At 39.1% G+C, this 16,696-nt stretch overlaps 2 protein-coding genes across 2 annotated transcripts; one reads left to right on the top strand and one right to left on the bottom strand.

Annotated features, from left to right (window-relative positions):
- Nucleotides 1–8,672: 8,672 nt before the first annotated feature.
- LOC131446776 (beta-1,3-galactosyltransferase 9) lies at nt 8,673–10,808 on the bottom strand. Its single transcript, XM_058618218.1, has 2 exons — nt 10,330–10,808; nt 8,673–10,235 (listed from the first exon to the last, which is right to left on the bottom strand). Exons 1-2 carry the CDS (start codon nt 10,333–10,335, stop codon nt 9,141–9,143), a joined length of 1,101 nt encoding a protein of 366 aa, XP_058474201.1. The 5' UTR covers nt 10,336–10,808; the 3' UTR covers nt 8,673–9,140.
- A 71-nt stretch (nt 10,809–10,879) lies between these two features.
- psmd5 (proteasome 26S subunit, non-ATPase 5) lies at nt 10,880–15,793 on the top strand. Its single transcript, XM_058618217.1, has 10 exons — nt 10,880–11,195; nt 12,196–12,340; nt 12,420–12,533; nt 12,630–12,758; nt 12,972–13,081; nt 13,248–13,390; nt 13,561–13,752; nt 13,873–13,982; nt 14,229–14,369; nt 14,478–15,793. The coding sequence occupies exons 1-10, from the start codon at nt 11,023–11,025 to the stop codon at nt 14,733–14,735; spliced, it is 1,515 nt and encodes a 504-aa protein (XP_058474200.1). The 5' UTR covers nt 10,880–11,022; the 3' UTR covers nt 14,736–15,793.
- The last annotated feature ends 903 nt before the right edge of the window (nt 15,794–16,696 follow it).

Genomic DNA, 16,696 nt, shown 5'->3' on the forward strand with positions numbered 1-16,696 from the left:
TGCCTTATGAGGGCCATCACTGAGACCCGTTTCACAGAAAACATCCATCAAAAGACTACATTTAACTGCAGATGAAAGGTGAGCCTTTTTAACTCTTTCCTCTACCCTGAGACCAGTCTGTTGACTTTCCTCATCTGTTGACGTTCCGACGCACAAACATCGAAGGCACCTTCTGTGCATGCGGCTCCTTCCTCCACATGATTAGTGATAGCCTGCATGAAGTCCTCATATTTTCAACATGATGAAAAAACAAAATCCCTTCACTGGTTCAAATGCTCGCTCTGTTCTGAACTCCTCCCAGCATGAACATATATGTTTGTATGGGCTCACATGTAGCAAACAGATGCATAACTCACACGGTCATGTGCACAGTACATCATTTCCTGTGTAGAAGTTCTGAACAGTGGCATTTCTGTGTGTGCAAGAAATGTATATAGTATGTTTAAATTATAAGAGAATTAAAATAATAAGTATATAGTGTGATCCAATACAAAGAAATATAAATAAATAATTTGTATTCTTGTGAATATATTATATATATTTTGGTTTAGTTTTTTCTGGCTGAATTATTCATACAGTGTAGTATTTATATATATTATATAGTTATACTCTTAACTGTGGCAACATTGTACTAAACTGCAATGCCTTAATTTAGACTAGGTGATTTTTTTTTTTCCTTTATGCAAAGATAACCGTGTTATATGTGATGTTTGTTGGAATAACAATGCATCCCTCAACACCTGCAATGGGGATTTAGGTACTTGGACAACAAGCTACTTGTATAGTATGTATAGTAATTTAATGGCTCACTATGACATTGTTCATAGCAATTTGGATGCACAAGGTGTCAATCATGAGGCTTGGTTAATCCAGAATCTTGAGTCTCATAACAGTCCTTTGCTAAAATTGAATTCCCCATTCATCACTTATCACAACTTCCACACGATTAAAAAGGTTTTGAAAAGTACATTTTCTTACGTTAGTTATCAGGTAGCTTTACAGTACTGGAAGTAACAATTTTTTTGTGATTATAATATTTGTAGCCAACAGCTGAGAAGGATGTTCTTACACAACCATTGACTGTCAGTGGGCGAGCACATGTAACACAATAAGTTAGGCTCTTTGGCTGAAACTACACGCAGAATCCAACATATTCATAAAATCTAGAACTTTATACTTAAAAGGGTGGAGCTCTTCCTGCCATTAAAGGACTATATTCAGGCTGCCCCACGGTTAGAAGGAATGTGTGTGTGTGGGTGCGTATGTAACATAAACTGCAAACAAGCATCAAAGGAAGTAGCAACCCCTGAAGCCAAAGGAGTGTTGTGTGTTCTGGAAGATCCACACACTGCTTACAAACACTCACACATGGAGCGGCACTGGAGTTGTATGACTTGACCTTTATAATCAACACAGCTGCAGTCATTTCTACTAAAATGTAAAGACAGGCAATATGAAATGCATTTACATATGCCATTTTACATTAGACTTTAAGCACTGGCAGAGTATTGGACTCTGCTGTAGTCTGACGTGTTTGAACCTGTGAGCACCTGGTGATATTATTATTAAGCGAAATTATCACAAATATGCAACACTACAACTACTGCAATAAACTACACCAAATCAATGAATGTCAAAATGACAGTCTTGTCATCTAATTGTGTCCTCTGGTATATTTCTCGATAGAAAATAAACATAGCAAAGAAAGCTAAATTTAGTTACAACTAAAAGATGTAGAGCCACTTTCACAGCGAGTTTTCCTTCATGTTTGCAAGTTATATTAACCACGTTGACCATATTTGGTCAGCAAGCCAACATTTACCAATTACAACTGCAGCTGACAGGTATTTAGTCATTAAACAATGTATGGAATTAAGAACGTGAGAGTATAAAACACCAATGAAATGATGCTATATCTGGATATCTCATGATGACATCATTAGGGTTTGAAACATGTACACCCCCTAACCTTGCTATGTGTAAAACTGCTGATTTATCATTTAACACTGCCCTCTCCACAGTGGCCAGGATGGTGAGATGAGATCACTGATGACCAGACAATAGAGATGGACACACGGTATTCTTTATACAGTCAGCTGACCGGCGAGGAGCATCAGAGGAGGAACTGGAAACAGAATCCAGTGCTGCCATCACATTGGTTATTATTAAAAAGAAGTTGTATGGGGTGATGACACAACGCTGACTTTGCCAAGCATGCTGCTGGGAACATTGTCAGAATTTTAACATGCAGCAGGGACAGAAAAAAAGACTTTATACGACAAAATATATACAATGTCTTAAGAACATGCTCGTCAATTTATCTCACTGTTGGACAGAATTGAATTTCACAAATCCCTAACTCTACCGCACCAAAGTACATAGAGAAAATCAAAGTTTATCTTATGGGTATGGAGGAGCTGTTGGTCTACTGCTGTCACTACATGTGGTGCCTTTGTGTCATTTAGGTTAATCTGAACAAACACCACAGTCACAAGATAACATGAGTTACTGGTGGAGGTAGCAGTGGATCAACAACTCCTGTGTGCTGTGGTGTAAAATCGCTTATTTTCTCGATGGACTTTGGTGTGGTGAGAGAGCAGTTTATGAACTTCAGTTCCCTGCCAGAAAAGATTGTCTAATGGCAAGAGGGTCACATCTCAGCTGACATAGGGCGAAAGTCCCTGCTGGCAGCCATTAAAAAACTCAACTTTCCCTTTAACTGTCTGTGAGCATGACAACAGAAAAAGTGAGTAAGCATCTTCCAAGATTAAAAAAACATATTAAGTGGTAGAGCAAGATGCAAAAGTCCAAAAATCTGTTACCTGGCTCCTGATCCAACAAGCAGAATCACTTGGTACTCAAATAGGTCTCACATTGCTGAACACTCAGAACAAGTCAAAGCTATCATTACCTTCTCAGTTAGAGACAAAAGACTGGGTCTATTTTAGCTCAGACTTTTTTTTTTCTCCCCTCAAACTGAACCCCTAAACACTCTCGTAATGAAAAGCGAAACCTGAAGGTATTTCAGTCGAAGAAAATTACAAACATAAGATAAAGTTATGGCCAGAAGACCAAAGTAAGTATTATATGATTCCCTATGATACGATGCACAGACACAAGACACCATAAACACACTGGCTATAAGAAGCTACAACCCTGGCTGCCATGAACCCTTTGCCGTTGGAAAAAAAAACTGCTTACTGCAGGGTGTCTTACGTCTGGCTGGATGAAAGTCCACTCTGTAACAAAACTCTATTCAGGTCAGATTAAGATCACATTCTGAGGGAGGACAATGGGACCACTGATCTGGGGCCAGCAGAAAAAGAGAAGATTGCTTCACTGACCTTAGCTAAGATACAGTTTCTTCCACAAAGCTGCCGTATCAAGAAATCAACAAAAGACAAGATCAACCATGCTTGAGGTGTTTTTTGTTTTGGTACTATAAGTGAATGGAGTCTTAAAGAAACCAATTCCACTAATATTATCCTTCAAAATGATGGTGAAACACTTTTTTGGAGTGCAGAGAGCAGATTGATACAACTCTCATCTTTCCATCTGGCTGCAGGCCGACATTTACAATTAGCCAAGCACTATGACTGTAAATCGAAATCCATGATTTCGATTACAGACAGACATTTAATGTCTGTCACAATTTAATAAGCAGTTTCCCTCGATTAAACTTTTATTGAATGACATTTATCAACTCAAAACTGTTAACCTGGCTTTGTGCAACTTAGGTAAAACATTTAGTCCTTTTTAAGGGATAACAACCAAAGTCAAAACAAAGTGATTTTAGAAGAAACATTTTCATGAAAACTAAATGCATCTCTTTATTTTCTCAACTTTCCTTTCAACGCCTTAGGCTCTAGATCCAAATTTAGATGCCATGCTCTGGCAGTATACTGTAAATGCGTGTGATGAGACGGTAACTCTTCTTCACGTAAGGCCTTTTGTAAATGAGGTTGTGACCACACTGTCAGCCATTTATAACTTTGCCGAGGCAGCAGCATCCACGGGAACTGCTGAGAACTACTACTGAGAACCACTGTCACACAAAAATAGTGGTGTAAATATGTGGTATGTGTACTTGCAGATCTTTAAACGTCAACCATAAGGGTTTGGTTAAGTCTGATATGCAGATTATACATATACATATATATATATATATATATATACACATGTTTAGAGACAGCTACCCATGGCATGTTCATGGAAGTGGGATTCTGATAACCCATCAGTTCCTGTGGAGCTGCCGAGGAAAACGCTGTAATGACATGTGTTGGACGACAAAGTGGTTTTATTGGGGAAACCCAACTTTATAATTACCATTATTATAAACCAGGCCTCCATTTGTAACACCTAACACACATTCTCTCTGTCTGGCTGTCTCTTTCCTCCCTGTAACAGCACTGTGACACTTCCATTTCCCTTTTAGAATGTTTAACATTATATAAGATGACACATCAAACCCAACCAAAACTATTGGAAATGGAAATATCTTCATATCAATGTGAATCAAATATGCAGTCTATTTATCAATAAAATGATGGCAATTACAGAGCCCATGAGATTGACTTAAATGTTCATAAACCCCATTTATGAAATTGTTTGATCAGGACCCTTAGATGAGACATCATGACTGCAAAATATTCAGCGTTTCATGGTGACAATAAATACTAGTCAGAGGGGGATGAAGCAGTCAACCAAAAAGAGGTTTAAAATGAACAAAAAGAGAGTTGCAGTGTAGATATACAGTATCCCTCCTGCTTCCTCCATATCCCACTGCCATAAAAACATGAATCGAAAACCATTCAAACGCATGTCTATTTTTCTCGATGCCATGTTTGGCTTTGCTGTAACATCTACAGTAGCTGTTATAGTGTGTTTATTTAATTTACTGTTTAGTCAATAGTATACTCAATATACTGTATATATTTACTTTAAAATTCACTGTATAATAATTAACTTTTTCTAATTATACATACAGTAGAATTTGTTATATTCTATCTATATAAGTTGTAAAATAGGCTTTGTGTTTTATGAATATTACTGAAAATTACTGTAAAAGGGAATAGACGCTGCATGTATAGGCACATTAGAGTGTTAGCAGATGTCTTCAGTTGACATTAGAGTCAAAGTAGAGGGGAAAATAACATGACCACAGCACAACCCACCGACAAATGCAGTACGTGCCTCTAATAACATGTGATCTGATATGCTCTATTGCAGACTGAGTCTCCACCCAACACTGATCCTGACAGCCATGATAGAGGATGCCTTACACTGAGAGCTGATAGTTTTAGAAGCAATTACCAAGAAACGTCATCACTTTGAATGGACAGCCCACAAATGTCCAAATATTGGCAACACTCACCTGCCAGAAATATCAGAGAAGGCAACGGCCGCTGCTTAGTTTACATTTATGATGCTGAGTTTATGTAATATTTATGGAAATTGGGGAAGGGTAAGCTTACATAACCACTAACGTGACTACAAAATCCTTTTAGACTAAATTGTAAATGTTTCTAAGGGGAGTGAGGTTTTGATGGAGAGTATTTTTAAAATCCTGTTGCTGGGAATTGGAAGATATTTTTGGTCAGCTGTATCATGACTTTACTTTATATGACCTCATGTTGTGGCCAAAAATTCCTCAGCAAGATTGGATTAATGACAAGTTTCATTATCAAAATTGTGTTATTCCTTCATAAGATGTTCAGCGTTACATGAGTCCATGGTAGAAAAAAAAAATGTATAGGAAACATTTTTATTGCACTTTACTTCATCCAGATTTTTGGAAAAAGTCTCTCTCTAAAAAGAGCCAAAAGAATGTAGAATAAAAACACAAGAAGTAAGAAGCAACTGCACAGTAAGGGAGGCACAAGCTCCTGGCTTGGCAAAATGAACAAAACCTCAAAGGAAAGATTATGGAGTTTATAAAAAGGGAAAGGAGAAGTAACCACAGATGTCGTCAAAAAGAGCGTTTATCCTTGAGGTTACTGCTTCTACGTAAATGGACGTGGGCTGGAGGGCCATATGAATAACAAGCCACTGCTGCGAACATAAAACACATAAGAATTGTACACTCGTGTATAAAAACGCAAGCTGTATATTCTCTTGAATGACACATGTGCACAGTAAAAATTAAAATTACAAACAGTCATTTCTTTCATCAACTAAGACATTAACTCCCACCGACCCTCCCCACAAATCAGGCCGTGGCTGGAAAGCCCTGCACTTCTTTCGTCAGTGTAAACAGCCTAAATAAAACAGTATTTCTCTGGTTTGATGAGTCCCTCTCAGCAGAGATGTGTCTGTCTAAGAGGAAGCATTCATAAGAGCACTGTGCCACCCACATGCAATTTACCGACCCCGACCTCACATTAACAGTCCCTGCAGGCTGTGTTGTGAGTGTCAGTGTGCTGACGATAAAGTGTACATGTGGTTTAGGGGGGTCTGGTGGCTTTCCTGCTCTGTGAACCCTGTTTCCACTTTCTCTACGAAACTCCTAACCAACCGCAGCACAGTTCTAAATCCAATATTATGATGATGACTTTTCATAATGAATAACTGCACTCACAAACACCTCTGGCAACTTTTGCATCTCCACAGTAACAAGAAAAAAAAACTGCTTGAGTTTGTGGTCTGTTTTTTGTTAGTGTGGACATAAATCCACAAGAATGTCCATGCTATATACTTGAAGCACTTTTGATCCCTCTTCCATACTTCAAAAGCTCACATAATAAAACACAACACATACAAATTAATTTGTTCAATAGCATATTTGAAAAACTAAATCATAGGGTGTGGTTTCACAGGGACTCAGAGATGGGAGTAAGTCACACATATGCAAGTCACAATTCTTAACCTTCAAGTCTCAAGCAAGTCCAAAAACATTCTTGCAAGAATCAAGTCAAGTCTAGTCGTATGACTATAGCAGATGAAGATGATTTTCCAGATATTCCCCGTTTAAATTTCTAAGGGTAGGCAAAATAAGCTTGAGCTTCAACCTACACCTTTTCTGTCTATTTCTTTATGTGGAGAATGCTGCTATTAATTATGTGTCAACACAAATGTATATCCATTTGTGAATACCTGTGACTGAAATAAACTAACTACAAAATATGCTAAAAAAAGGACAGCAAAAGGTCTATCACTAACAGAAATACTGCATTACTCTTGCATTGTAAGTAAGGACTGCTTCATGGTCCCATACAACACATTTTACAAAACATATATAATAAACATCAATAAAATGAAAATACATGAACTACACAGCCTGACATGTAAAGAAAATTGACATTAGGTCTACATTAAACCATGGAAATTAATTTCAAATATAAGAAAAAAAAAACCGGCAAGTTTCACGCACTAATCGCAACCAACTTAACTAGCGTTAGCTTACAATAGCAACCAGCTGACTTCCTGTCTTACCTTACTTTGTGGGAGTTCTCAGAAGTCTCGAATAAAATTCCACGTAGTCGTGTTGGTGTCCCTCTGTTTCATGGGTTGTACGCAAGATCGTGACTCGAGTGCACCACCTGTGCAGTGACTTAATGAGATTTTTTTTGGTCAAAAAAGTGACCTTGCTTTGGGCAGGTTAGCTTGTCCCACTTGCTTCCAATGCTAATGCTAAACTAAGCTAAACCAAGCTGAGCATCTTCAGATACATGTGAAAGTGGTATGGATCTTTTCAAAGAGAAAGCTATTTATTAGACAACTCCTTTAAAATGTTTCCAAAGCTGTCTCTATACATTATCATCACTCAACACGCAGATAAAAGTAAAAATATAAAAGTAGCACATAAATATCTATTTAAGTTAAATTACAAGACTAGCCACTGCACTAAAGCCATGGATGGGAGGAGTTGATGCTAATAAATCCAGATTAATCCCAAAGAGCAACATGGGTTCACACCGATGCTATGTCTATACAACAATATTTTTTTTAATGTCATGACTGGTCACCAGTCAGGATGATTATAGACACGCTGAGATGTTATTCTTTGATTCTTTGCCTGGTGCAGAGAGACAGACAGCTTGGAAATGCTTTGAAGTCACAATGGAACATGGCCAAGGTGGAGCAGAGTGCTGCAGTGTGAACCACTGGCAGGAGAACAGAACAGAAAAAGGTTGTAAACACCCAAACATTTTGTTTGGTCGGCTCATGGTGCTGGGCCAAAGGCCAAGGCTTTCCTTTAGTGGAGTTGGAGCAGCAGTTAGAGGACGCAAAATTACTGGAAATTAAGTCAGACAAATTAATTTACTGCGGTGCCAGCTACTGTATGATCACACCTTTCAGTCGCACTAAAGCAACAGTCATGATAACACAAATTGTGCAACTCAGGAAAGAAAAATGGCATTTATTCAGGGTCATAATGAGTGTTGAAAGCATACATGGTGAATATGAAATCTACCAGGACATCTGTCATTTATAATGGAAATGCAAAGAGATGAACAGATCAGGAATTTAAACTATGTGAAAGTAGAATTATCAGTTGATTACTTTGTCTCCCTCACATACAATAAACACAGACATGGGCCTGAAATGTTTGCCCAGCAAGAGTTGGAAATTCAGTTTAATTAAGACAATATACTGTATTTGTGATATTTTATTGACAAATACATCACAGTCTGAAATGATAATTCTCAACAACCCACACAGTGCTCCTCAATTATTTCTCCTGATTAATTTGCCTCCGTCTGAAACTGTGTGGGCAAGAAGACTGGGTATCTTCCTGACTATTTTTGTTACTTTGTATGTGTATTAAAGACAAGAAAACACCCCCAGGCCTTTTTAAACTACTCTTGTCTTGGAACAATGAGAAAAGCTTGATTAGTAGTATCTAGGGATTCTATTGGTACACAGAGTCTTGTGAAACATGCTACAAAACTGAATTATGGCATTATATATTATTTAATAATTTAAAACAATACAGCAGTTAATAGTTTTTTTTTTCACCTGTTTGACCACTTAAATATTTTCTTGTATTATTATAGTAAACTAAAAATAATAACTAAACCAAACTGTGCCAAACACATGTGCACAAGGACAATGAACAAATGCACTCTTTTTTTTAATTATTTAAATCCCACTTTCTGTCTATCACTCACAAGCACGCTCAAAGTAATTACACACTGTGATTAAGCATGTCCCCGGGAGTTGAAGAAGGACAGTTTATCCAGGTATGTGAGGGCCTTGCAAATCACCAGGCCATAGTATGTCCGTAACAGTGAGCATCGTCCAGCCCTCTGTCCAAGATCTGCCCAAACTGTTTCCAGTTCATGGCTCCTCATTCCCGCTGATGTAAACAGATAGCGGTAGCAGCAGGCATTGTAGCGGATGTGTTTGCCTCCTGAAAACCTAGCACTGTGTGTTGGAGACACACCAGCCTTCTGAGCACACATGCCCACAAAAACATCCGCTGTCACAGCTGCATGGACTGCTGCAGATGCCACGTACGCTTTTCTAACCACATCTTGAGACAGAATATAAGCCGTCCCATCACAGTAGTCAGGCAGGTACTTGTGAGGATAGAGAACTGGGGGAAGGTAGCCAGAACTATTGGGGTCTCTGTCAGGTGAGTCTTTCTGGATCACCCTACCCAGATAGAGGTCCTCGGGGTGCCTGTGTAGACCAAGTAGGTAGTTTCCAATGGCAGGGAGATTGACAAACACAGAGTCTTTGGTCAACAGAACAAAGCGTGCCAGAGGACAGAAGGTGATCACCCAGCGGAGTGCCAGCACAGTCCTCTCTGTTGGGCCTCGTAGAGATGAGTCAGCCACAGCATGACCTTGGACCATGTCCCCATAGTGGACAGATTCTTTCATGAGAGCATCTTGAGCAGCAGAAGTCTGAGTTGATCCTAAAAAGAACAGTACCTTCACCGGGAAGCCTTGGATGAATGTTTGGTTGGCCCATGACCTCCTGATGGCATCTCGCTGAGTGAAATTTGCCGGAGAGCTGAAAACTAGTGCTAGGATGAAGAGGTCAGAGTTTTTGCAGGTATTGGGGTTAATGATATTGTAGGCCTGGGACGCATTCTCCCTGGCATTACCCAGGTCTAGTTTCCTTGCTTTCTCCCTTACATCAACAACAGTACCATCGGTGTAGAGAGCAGGCGTAGGCTGCAGGAGGTACTCCTCGACAAAGTCAGCCCCAAACAGCAAGGCGTGAAAGAGCAGCACATTGAAGAAGAGGAAACACCACTGGTGGGTACGCAGCTTACACAGAGAGCACTGGAGCATGACACAGGCATAAAGAAAGTATGATAAACCATAAATGCAGCCAGTCATATGTAAACAAAAATGTAAAAGCTGTTTACACAAGTACCTGCATGACACCGGCCTCTGCAACTGTGTTGTTTCTTGGCGGTAGATGACCAGAGGACCTGCTGCCTCTGTGCTCTTTGCTACAACAATACGAGCCCTAAGACAAGGTTTCCACTTTCATGAAACGCTATAGCTGCGTGTAACCCTAGCACCCTAAACCTCATAACCTGCATCATGCAACATTAATGACACCTGTGAGGAATAACTGGATCATACCACAATTTATTAGGGTGACCACCATGTCCAGACATGTTTCATCTCTTACATATGAGGCTGATGTGCATTTTCAGCAACAACAAAAAAAAAAAGAAAATTTAACTGCATGTTCTGATAAACGTACACGTTCTAGGTTGATTATTAACACTTGAGAGTTTCCTGCTGTGACAAAGAAATTGAGTTTCACAGCTTTATACTAAGGTTTTTTTTTTTTATTATTAATTAATTTGTCTACATATCAAATGTCACCAGAAGGGCTACGTGGTACATTGCACATGGGAAGACGAATTTCACTGCAGAGATAACAATTGCAATGTTATTATTGCAATGGACAACAAAGCCTTGAATCCTTTGAAGTTTCATACTCAGTCCAAGAGGTGGCGGTGTTGGATAGCAACAGTGAGAAGCGTGGTGTAGAAGAAGCACAGAGGCGGAAATAAACAGTACGTGACTGCAACGTTGGTCCAATTTCACAGACATGGCTGCGTCAATTGAGAGTTTACTGGAGGAAATCTCCGGTGTCCAAGAACCCATAGAGGAGCTGCAAGGTTTGAAAACTGCTTTATTAGCGATACCTGCCAACGCTTTGAGAGGCTCAGTGAGCGGACTGCGACTCGGTGTGATTTTCTCTTTGTTAAGCTCCAGTCGGGGGTGAGTTTGGCTCAGTGCTTCTTCTTTTACATTAGCAGTTGTTGAGTGCTATCTGATGAGTCACTCTGTCTGTCAGTCACGGTGTATCCACGGTGTCCCTACCTCAACTACAAGCAAAGTTAAGTTTGCTGTAATTAACCTTGGCTTGCTAGGCAGCTACAATGCTATAATGCTGCACATGCACTGACTGCACTGCACTGCACTATAGCTTTGACTTTGTTTACGATTAATCTTCACGTTCAAGTTGTTCCGGTTCATGGCGGTGTTAAAATATTTGCACGTTTTTTAACACTCACCCTTTTATTTGGACTGTGCGAATGTTGCAGAGGCAGAAAAGTAGTATTTGGCAACATCTATGCTACAGCTGAAGCATGTAGGAAATCCACAAGGTATTTCATTTGGCCATTAGTTTACTGCTGTAAATATAAAGGTAATATAATGTTCTTTGGTAATAAAAATGAACATTTCATACAGTCACACAATTGTACACTCAACAAACCTAAACATTTTATATTCCATTTCTGTCCAATTGAAATAATTTCACCAAACTCTTACACTGTTATTGTAAAAATGTAAACCCACGGTCCCCAATGAAAGTGACTAATGTGGTCCTGCTTTTATCAAAATTGTTAATTTTCCCTTTTAAGAGACATATTAATATGTAACTCCATTATGCTTTTATCGTCAATGTTGCTCGTTTTAACTTGTTTTTACTGCTTGTTTGAGATCATTTTGCAGTGTAAAGTGCCTTATAAATACAATTATTTTTTTGACTATTAATTGGTTTTCTGTTGACTGACTTATCATTTGGCTTTACTGCAGCTTTAATGTCATCTTGTGCTGATCATTTGCGATTGTATGATTGGCAACCCTGGAATAGAGAAGCCGAAAAAAAGTTTGTGTTCGTGAACATTTGATGCAGATCAAGTGACTGATGTTTAACTGGTAAAATAATTAGTAGATTCTAGGGAAAGAAGACTAATGTAAACTGTGTTAACAGGGAGCAGGTTGAACTCTGTGTGGATATTCTTGAGCGCATCTTAACAGTGCTCAGTCCTGAGCATGTGGTGCAGAACTACAGAGCGGAGCTGCAGGCTGGTCTGACTCATCCTAATGAAGAGGTTAAGATACTGGCTTTAGTGCAGGTAGGACACACAATCACACACTCGCACAGTTCCCCAAAAATCAGTGGCCAAATTAAGTATCCCTGTTTTTCTCTGGCAGATTGGCAGAATAGTGGAGCACCGTGATGCTGCCACTGAAATCCTGCACGACCATGACATTCTTCGTGCAGTCATTCAATGCATTGCAGAAGAGAAGATGGCTGTGGCAAAACAGGTGTGAAGACTGAGACACTCAAATTGACTGCATGAATTTTAATGAGTCTACTTAAAATGAGGTGGCACAGTAACAGTGTTTTTTTTTTTTCCTTAGGCCATTCGATCCTTGTCTAAACTGAGTCACTGCAAGCCTGGGTTAGACAAATTGTTCCAGACCGACCTCCTGAAAGTCATAAAGGACGTGATGGCCACAAGTGACATTGTCAGATACCGAATATACGAGGTACGCTTCTTTGCGCAATAAGTGACATGTGTTTTAAAATCAGTAAAAGGTATGACTAAAGAGATCAAGAAATCGTGCCAGAATGTGGGCAACACTTTCTGGCTCTGGTAAGTCACATTTGCAGCTGAATAACTGTCGAACTTTTAAGTTTGTTCTCTCAGCCGGAAGATGACTGACACTACATTACTGATCTATTTCTGTTACTGTTTGCAGCTGGTGGTGGAAATCTCATCGGTTTCTCCCATTTCTCTTGGTTACTGTGCCAACAGCAGCATCCTCTCTCAGCTCCTCGGTGAGCTGTCTGGAGACGACGTTTTGATCAGGTAATAAGATGAGTCAAATGAAGTAGCTGCAGTAACATTAGGTCTGTCCACTCTGTGGTTTCCTTCCCAGACAGGCATACATGCAGTAGTACTAAATAGTCTGTGTCGTCAACTGTCCGTGGATTTTTAAAGAACTCGATTCAGGATTTGGCTATTTTCTCTTTAGGGCCACAGCCATAGAGATGGTGACCACTCTAGCTCACAGTCAGCATGGCCGGCAGTATTTGGCCCAACAGGGCATCATGGAAAAGCTCTCAAACATGATCATAGGATCAGAGGCAGACTCCTTCTCCTCCCTCTACTTGCCTGGTGAGTCACTGTAGAAAAGCTTCAACAAAATAAAAAACAATCTAATCCCCTCTGCTCAAATGTTTTTTTTTGTTGTTTTTTTTACATGAAAACAGAAGCTGTATGACACGATAGCATTGGAAGTAAATAAGCAAATGTGAATTGGTGGATTGACTGAATCTCTCCTGTAGGTTTGGTGAAGTTCTTTGGAAACCTTGCCATTGCGGACAGCCCACAGCAAGTCTGTGAAACATACCCGGCTTTCCAGAACAAAGTGTTTGAGATGACTCTGGACGCAGACCCTGTGATGCTCGGGGTGGCTCTGGACACTTTGGGCTTACTTGGGTCTACTGTGGAGGGAAAGCAGGTCCTGCAAAAAACAGGTAAGCTTACTATATTTCTAATATTTCTTTTATTCCATGAAAACGAAAAAGGAGCTCCGGCCCCTTTTTGAGTGTGGTTGTATATATTTGCAATGTGTCTAACACGATATATGTCTTAAGGAGAGAAGTTCAAGACTGTGTTGTCAAAAATGAGTCAGCTTGCCAACTCTGCGGCTACAGAGCTGAGAGTGCGCAGCTTAGATGCCATATCACAGCTTCTTACTCTACAGGTATGTGTGTGCACCATATCTCTCTTTTATGTCTTTTGATCAGTGAACTTAAGGGTTGTTATTAATTTTATTGTGTGTATTTGTCACTAATGGATCATAACTACTCACTGCCGTTTGCTGAGTGTTGTGCCATTGAACCTCTCCCCATAAAGCATAAAACACATAGGGGAACAAAACAACAAAAATAACATTTTGTGCATTTAAAAGACTTCTGCCAGTTTTGTTAATTGCTCATGTTCTTTACAGCCAGAGCAGCAGACAGAAGATCTTCTTGCCTTGACAGAGTCCTGGTTCCTACATTTGTCAAACCATCCCATGGACATGATTCGCAGCATCAGCACTCAGCCATTCCCAGAGCTGTATTGTGTGGCTCTTGGGATTTTCTCCGTGAGTGCTGAGCAGAATTAAAGACTCTTTATTTCCTCTTGATCTCTTGATCTCCTCACTTGGCATGAACATTTGTGGCCTCACTCATATTTTATCTGTGTGTTCCAGGCCATTGCCGCTCAGCCATGGGGCCAGAAGTTAATGATAAGCACACCTGGATTCATGGAGTTCATTCTGGACCGCTCAACGGGTAAAAGCAAGGAGGCCAAAGATGCCAAGTTTGAACTGGTGGGGACACTCGTGTCTTCGACGACAGCAGCAAATATTCTGGGCAGTCAGCATTACATCCACCTGAAAGCGTACCTCAGAGAGGGACCTTACTATGTTTCAGCCGTGGCTGCAGTCGGCATAGAAGGAGCAGACTAATTCAAATAAACTCTCATACTCTTCATGGCTTTCTAATTAATGCTTAAATAGAGGGAAAGACTAAATGTGGGTGAACGGTACAATACATTCATCTTCTAATAACTATTTAAAAAATAGTTTCAACAAATCAGGACATTAGTGGTGAACATGAGTCATAAATACTAATCTTCATGCTTTTGATTATCATTAGATAGTTCTTTTCATAATTTAACTTAGTGATGTTTGTGCCAAGACAATTTCAGGTTTTCACACATTCACTCACTTTTTCAAGTCATGTATCAACTACAAATAGGGAAAAAAGTGAAATATGAAAGAAAAGGGACAAAGTCCCTCCTCAAAGGTTGTACATTAAAGGGGTACTCCTCTATTTTTTTAATATATGAAGTTCAGTATATTCACCCTAAGAAGTAACATGACAGGATTCGAGTCATTGACTGGTTTGATGGCATTATTGTTGCTGGACTTTTGTCAATTTGTCGATGCGATTAGGAATTTGATAATTTTATTTGATGAAAATATATTATTGAGTTGGATTTGGGGTAATGTAGGATTGAGAGTTTCTGGATTTTGACTCTTGATATTGATATTAGAGGCTAAAAAGCCAGGATATTTTTTTTTACTGTTTACTAAAACTAAACCTTTATTTAAATGCAATACTAAAACATCCAACATCTGCACTTTTAGTTGACAATGTCTTTTCCAACTACTTAACCACTAATGAAGAAGCCAAACCAGATTTAAACCTTCAGTGAGTTTTCACCATTCAGACACTGTCGTGTATATAAAACTGGACTCAACCTTTTTTTTCAGTGTTCTTCAGACTGATTTGGTATTTTTTTTGTCAAAAATATTTATTTTTTTATTATTAAAGAAGATTCAGTTAAACGACTGTGGATGCTTGCTTTTGATTTTTGCACTGATGTTGCAGCAAAAACATTACATTTAAAATTCTTTAAGATTCTGAATGTTTTTGAACACAGTCACAGTTTCACGGTTCCTAAAACGATTGCTCTTTCAATGTGTGCGATTTTGTAATAAACATTTCGTGATAAAATAAACGTTCTAGAGTGCCGCTTCATTTGTTCTCGCCACTGAACGTCAGATCGTTTTCTAATGTCCAAGTAAGCGTGTTCCAGTTACAGGGAATAAAATGGAGAATATTGATTGTTCTCAGCATATTCACAGCTCAATGTATTCACACCCAACAGGGGGACAACATTTCCTTTTAAACAGACAAATCTTTCATTAACCCAATGGAGATGCAGCATGTGTTGTTTGTGAGCAGATGATGTATTGACTTATTATTAATCCACTGTAAAACACACAGAGGCATTAAAAACATAATAAATGTAAAAGCAGGTCAACAGAGAGCGGCATTGCTGTGCACTGCACTCGGTGAGATATACAGTACAGTATGTATGAGTACAGGGGGAATTGAGTTTAATAACTGAAAATCATTTGATTAGTTTTGTTTACAGCGTTCTCTTCTCTCTTTGGGGCATTAAAACCACACATTCTGTTGGTTTTCTTGAATGATCGCGTTGAACTGACTGTTTATTATGTCAAACTTGGAGAAAAGAGAATTAAAATGTTAATTGATGCTCTTTCTCACCGCCACTAGAGGGCATTAGTTGAACCCCTGAGCCTGTAGTGAATCAGCTGTTGCAGTTGCTCTGCTCTACTCTGTTCAAGTACATTGATTTTACTACTAGTTATCTGCCCATATGAGTAATAATCCTAGTTTGTTGGTAGAGCTGCTTAACTTTTAACTCTACACCTTTAATTATTTTAGTCCAGCCTGAGAGGTTATTAGAAATGTTTGCTTTAATCCAGAATGTGTTTCATTTCATGAGTTGTAAGGGTCTCTTGTAAGCATTTATACTCATAATATGAAAATGGAGTATGTTTAATGTAATGTTTAATAAAAAAAAAAACCAAAGCATTGAACAATTCAGTTGAAA

The sequence above is a fragment of the Solea solea genome, chromosome 19 (assembly GCF_958295425.1).
Source record: "Solea solea chromosome 19, fSolSol10.1, whole genome shotgun sequence".
In the NCBI taxonomy this organism is placed as follows: Eukaryota; Metazoa; Chordata; class Actinopteri; order Pleuronectiformes; family Soleidae; genus Solea; species Solea solea.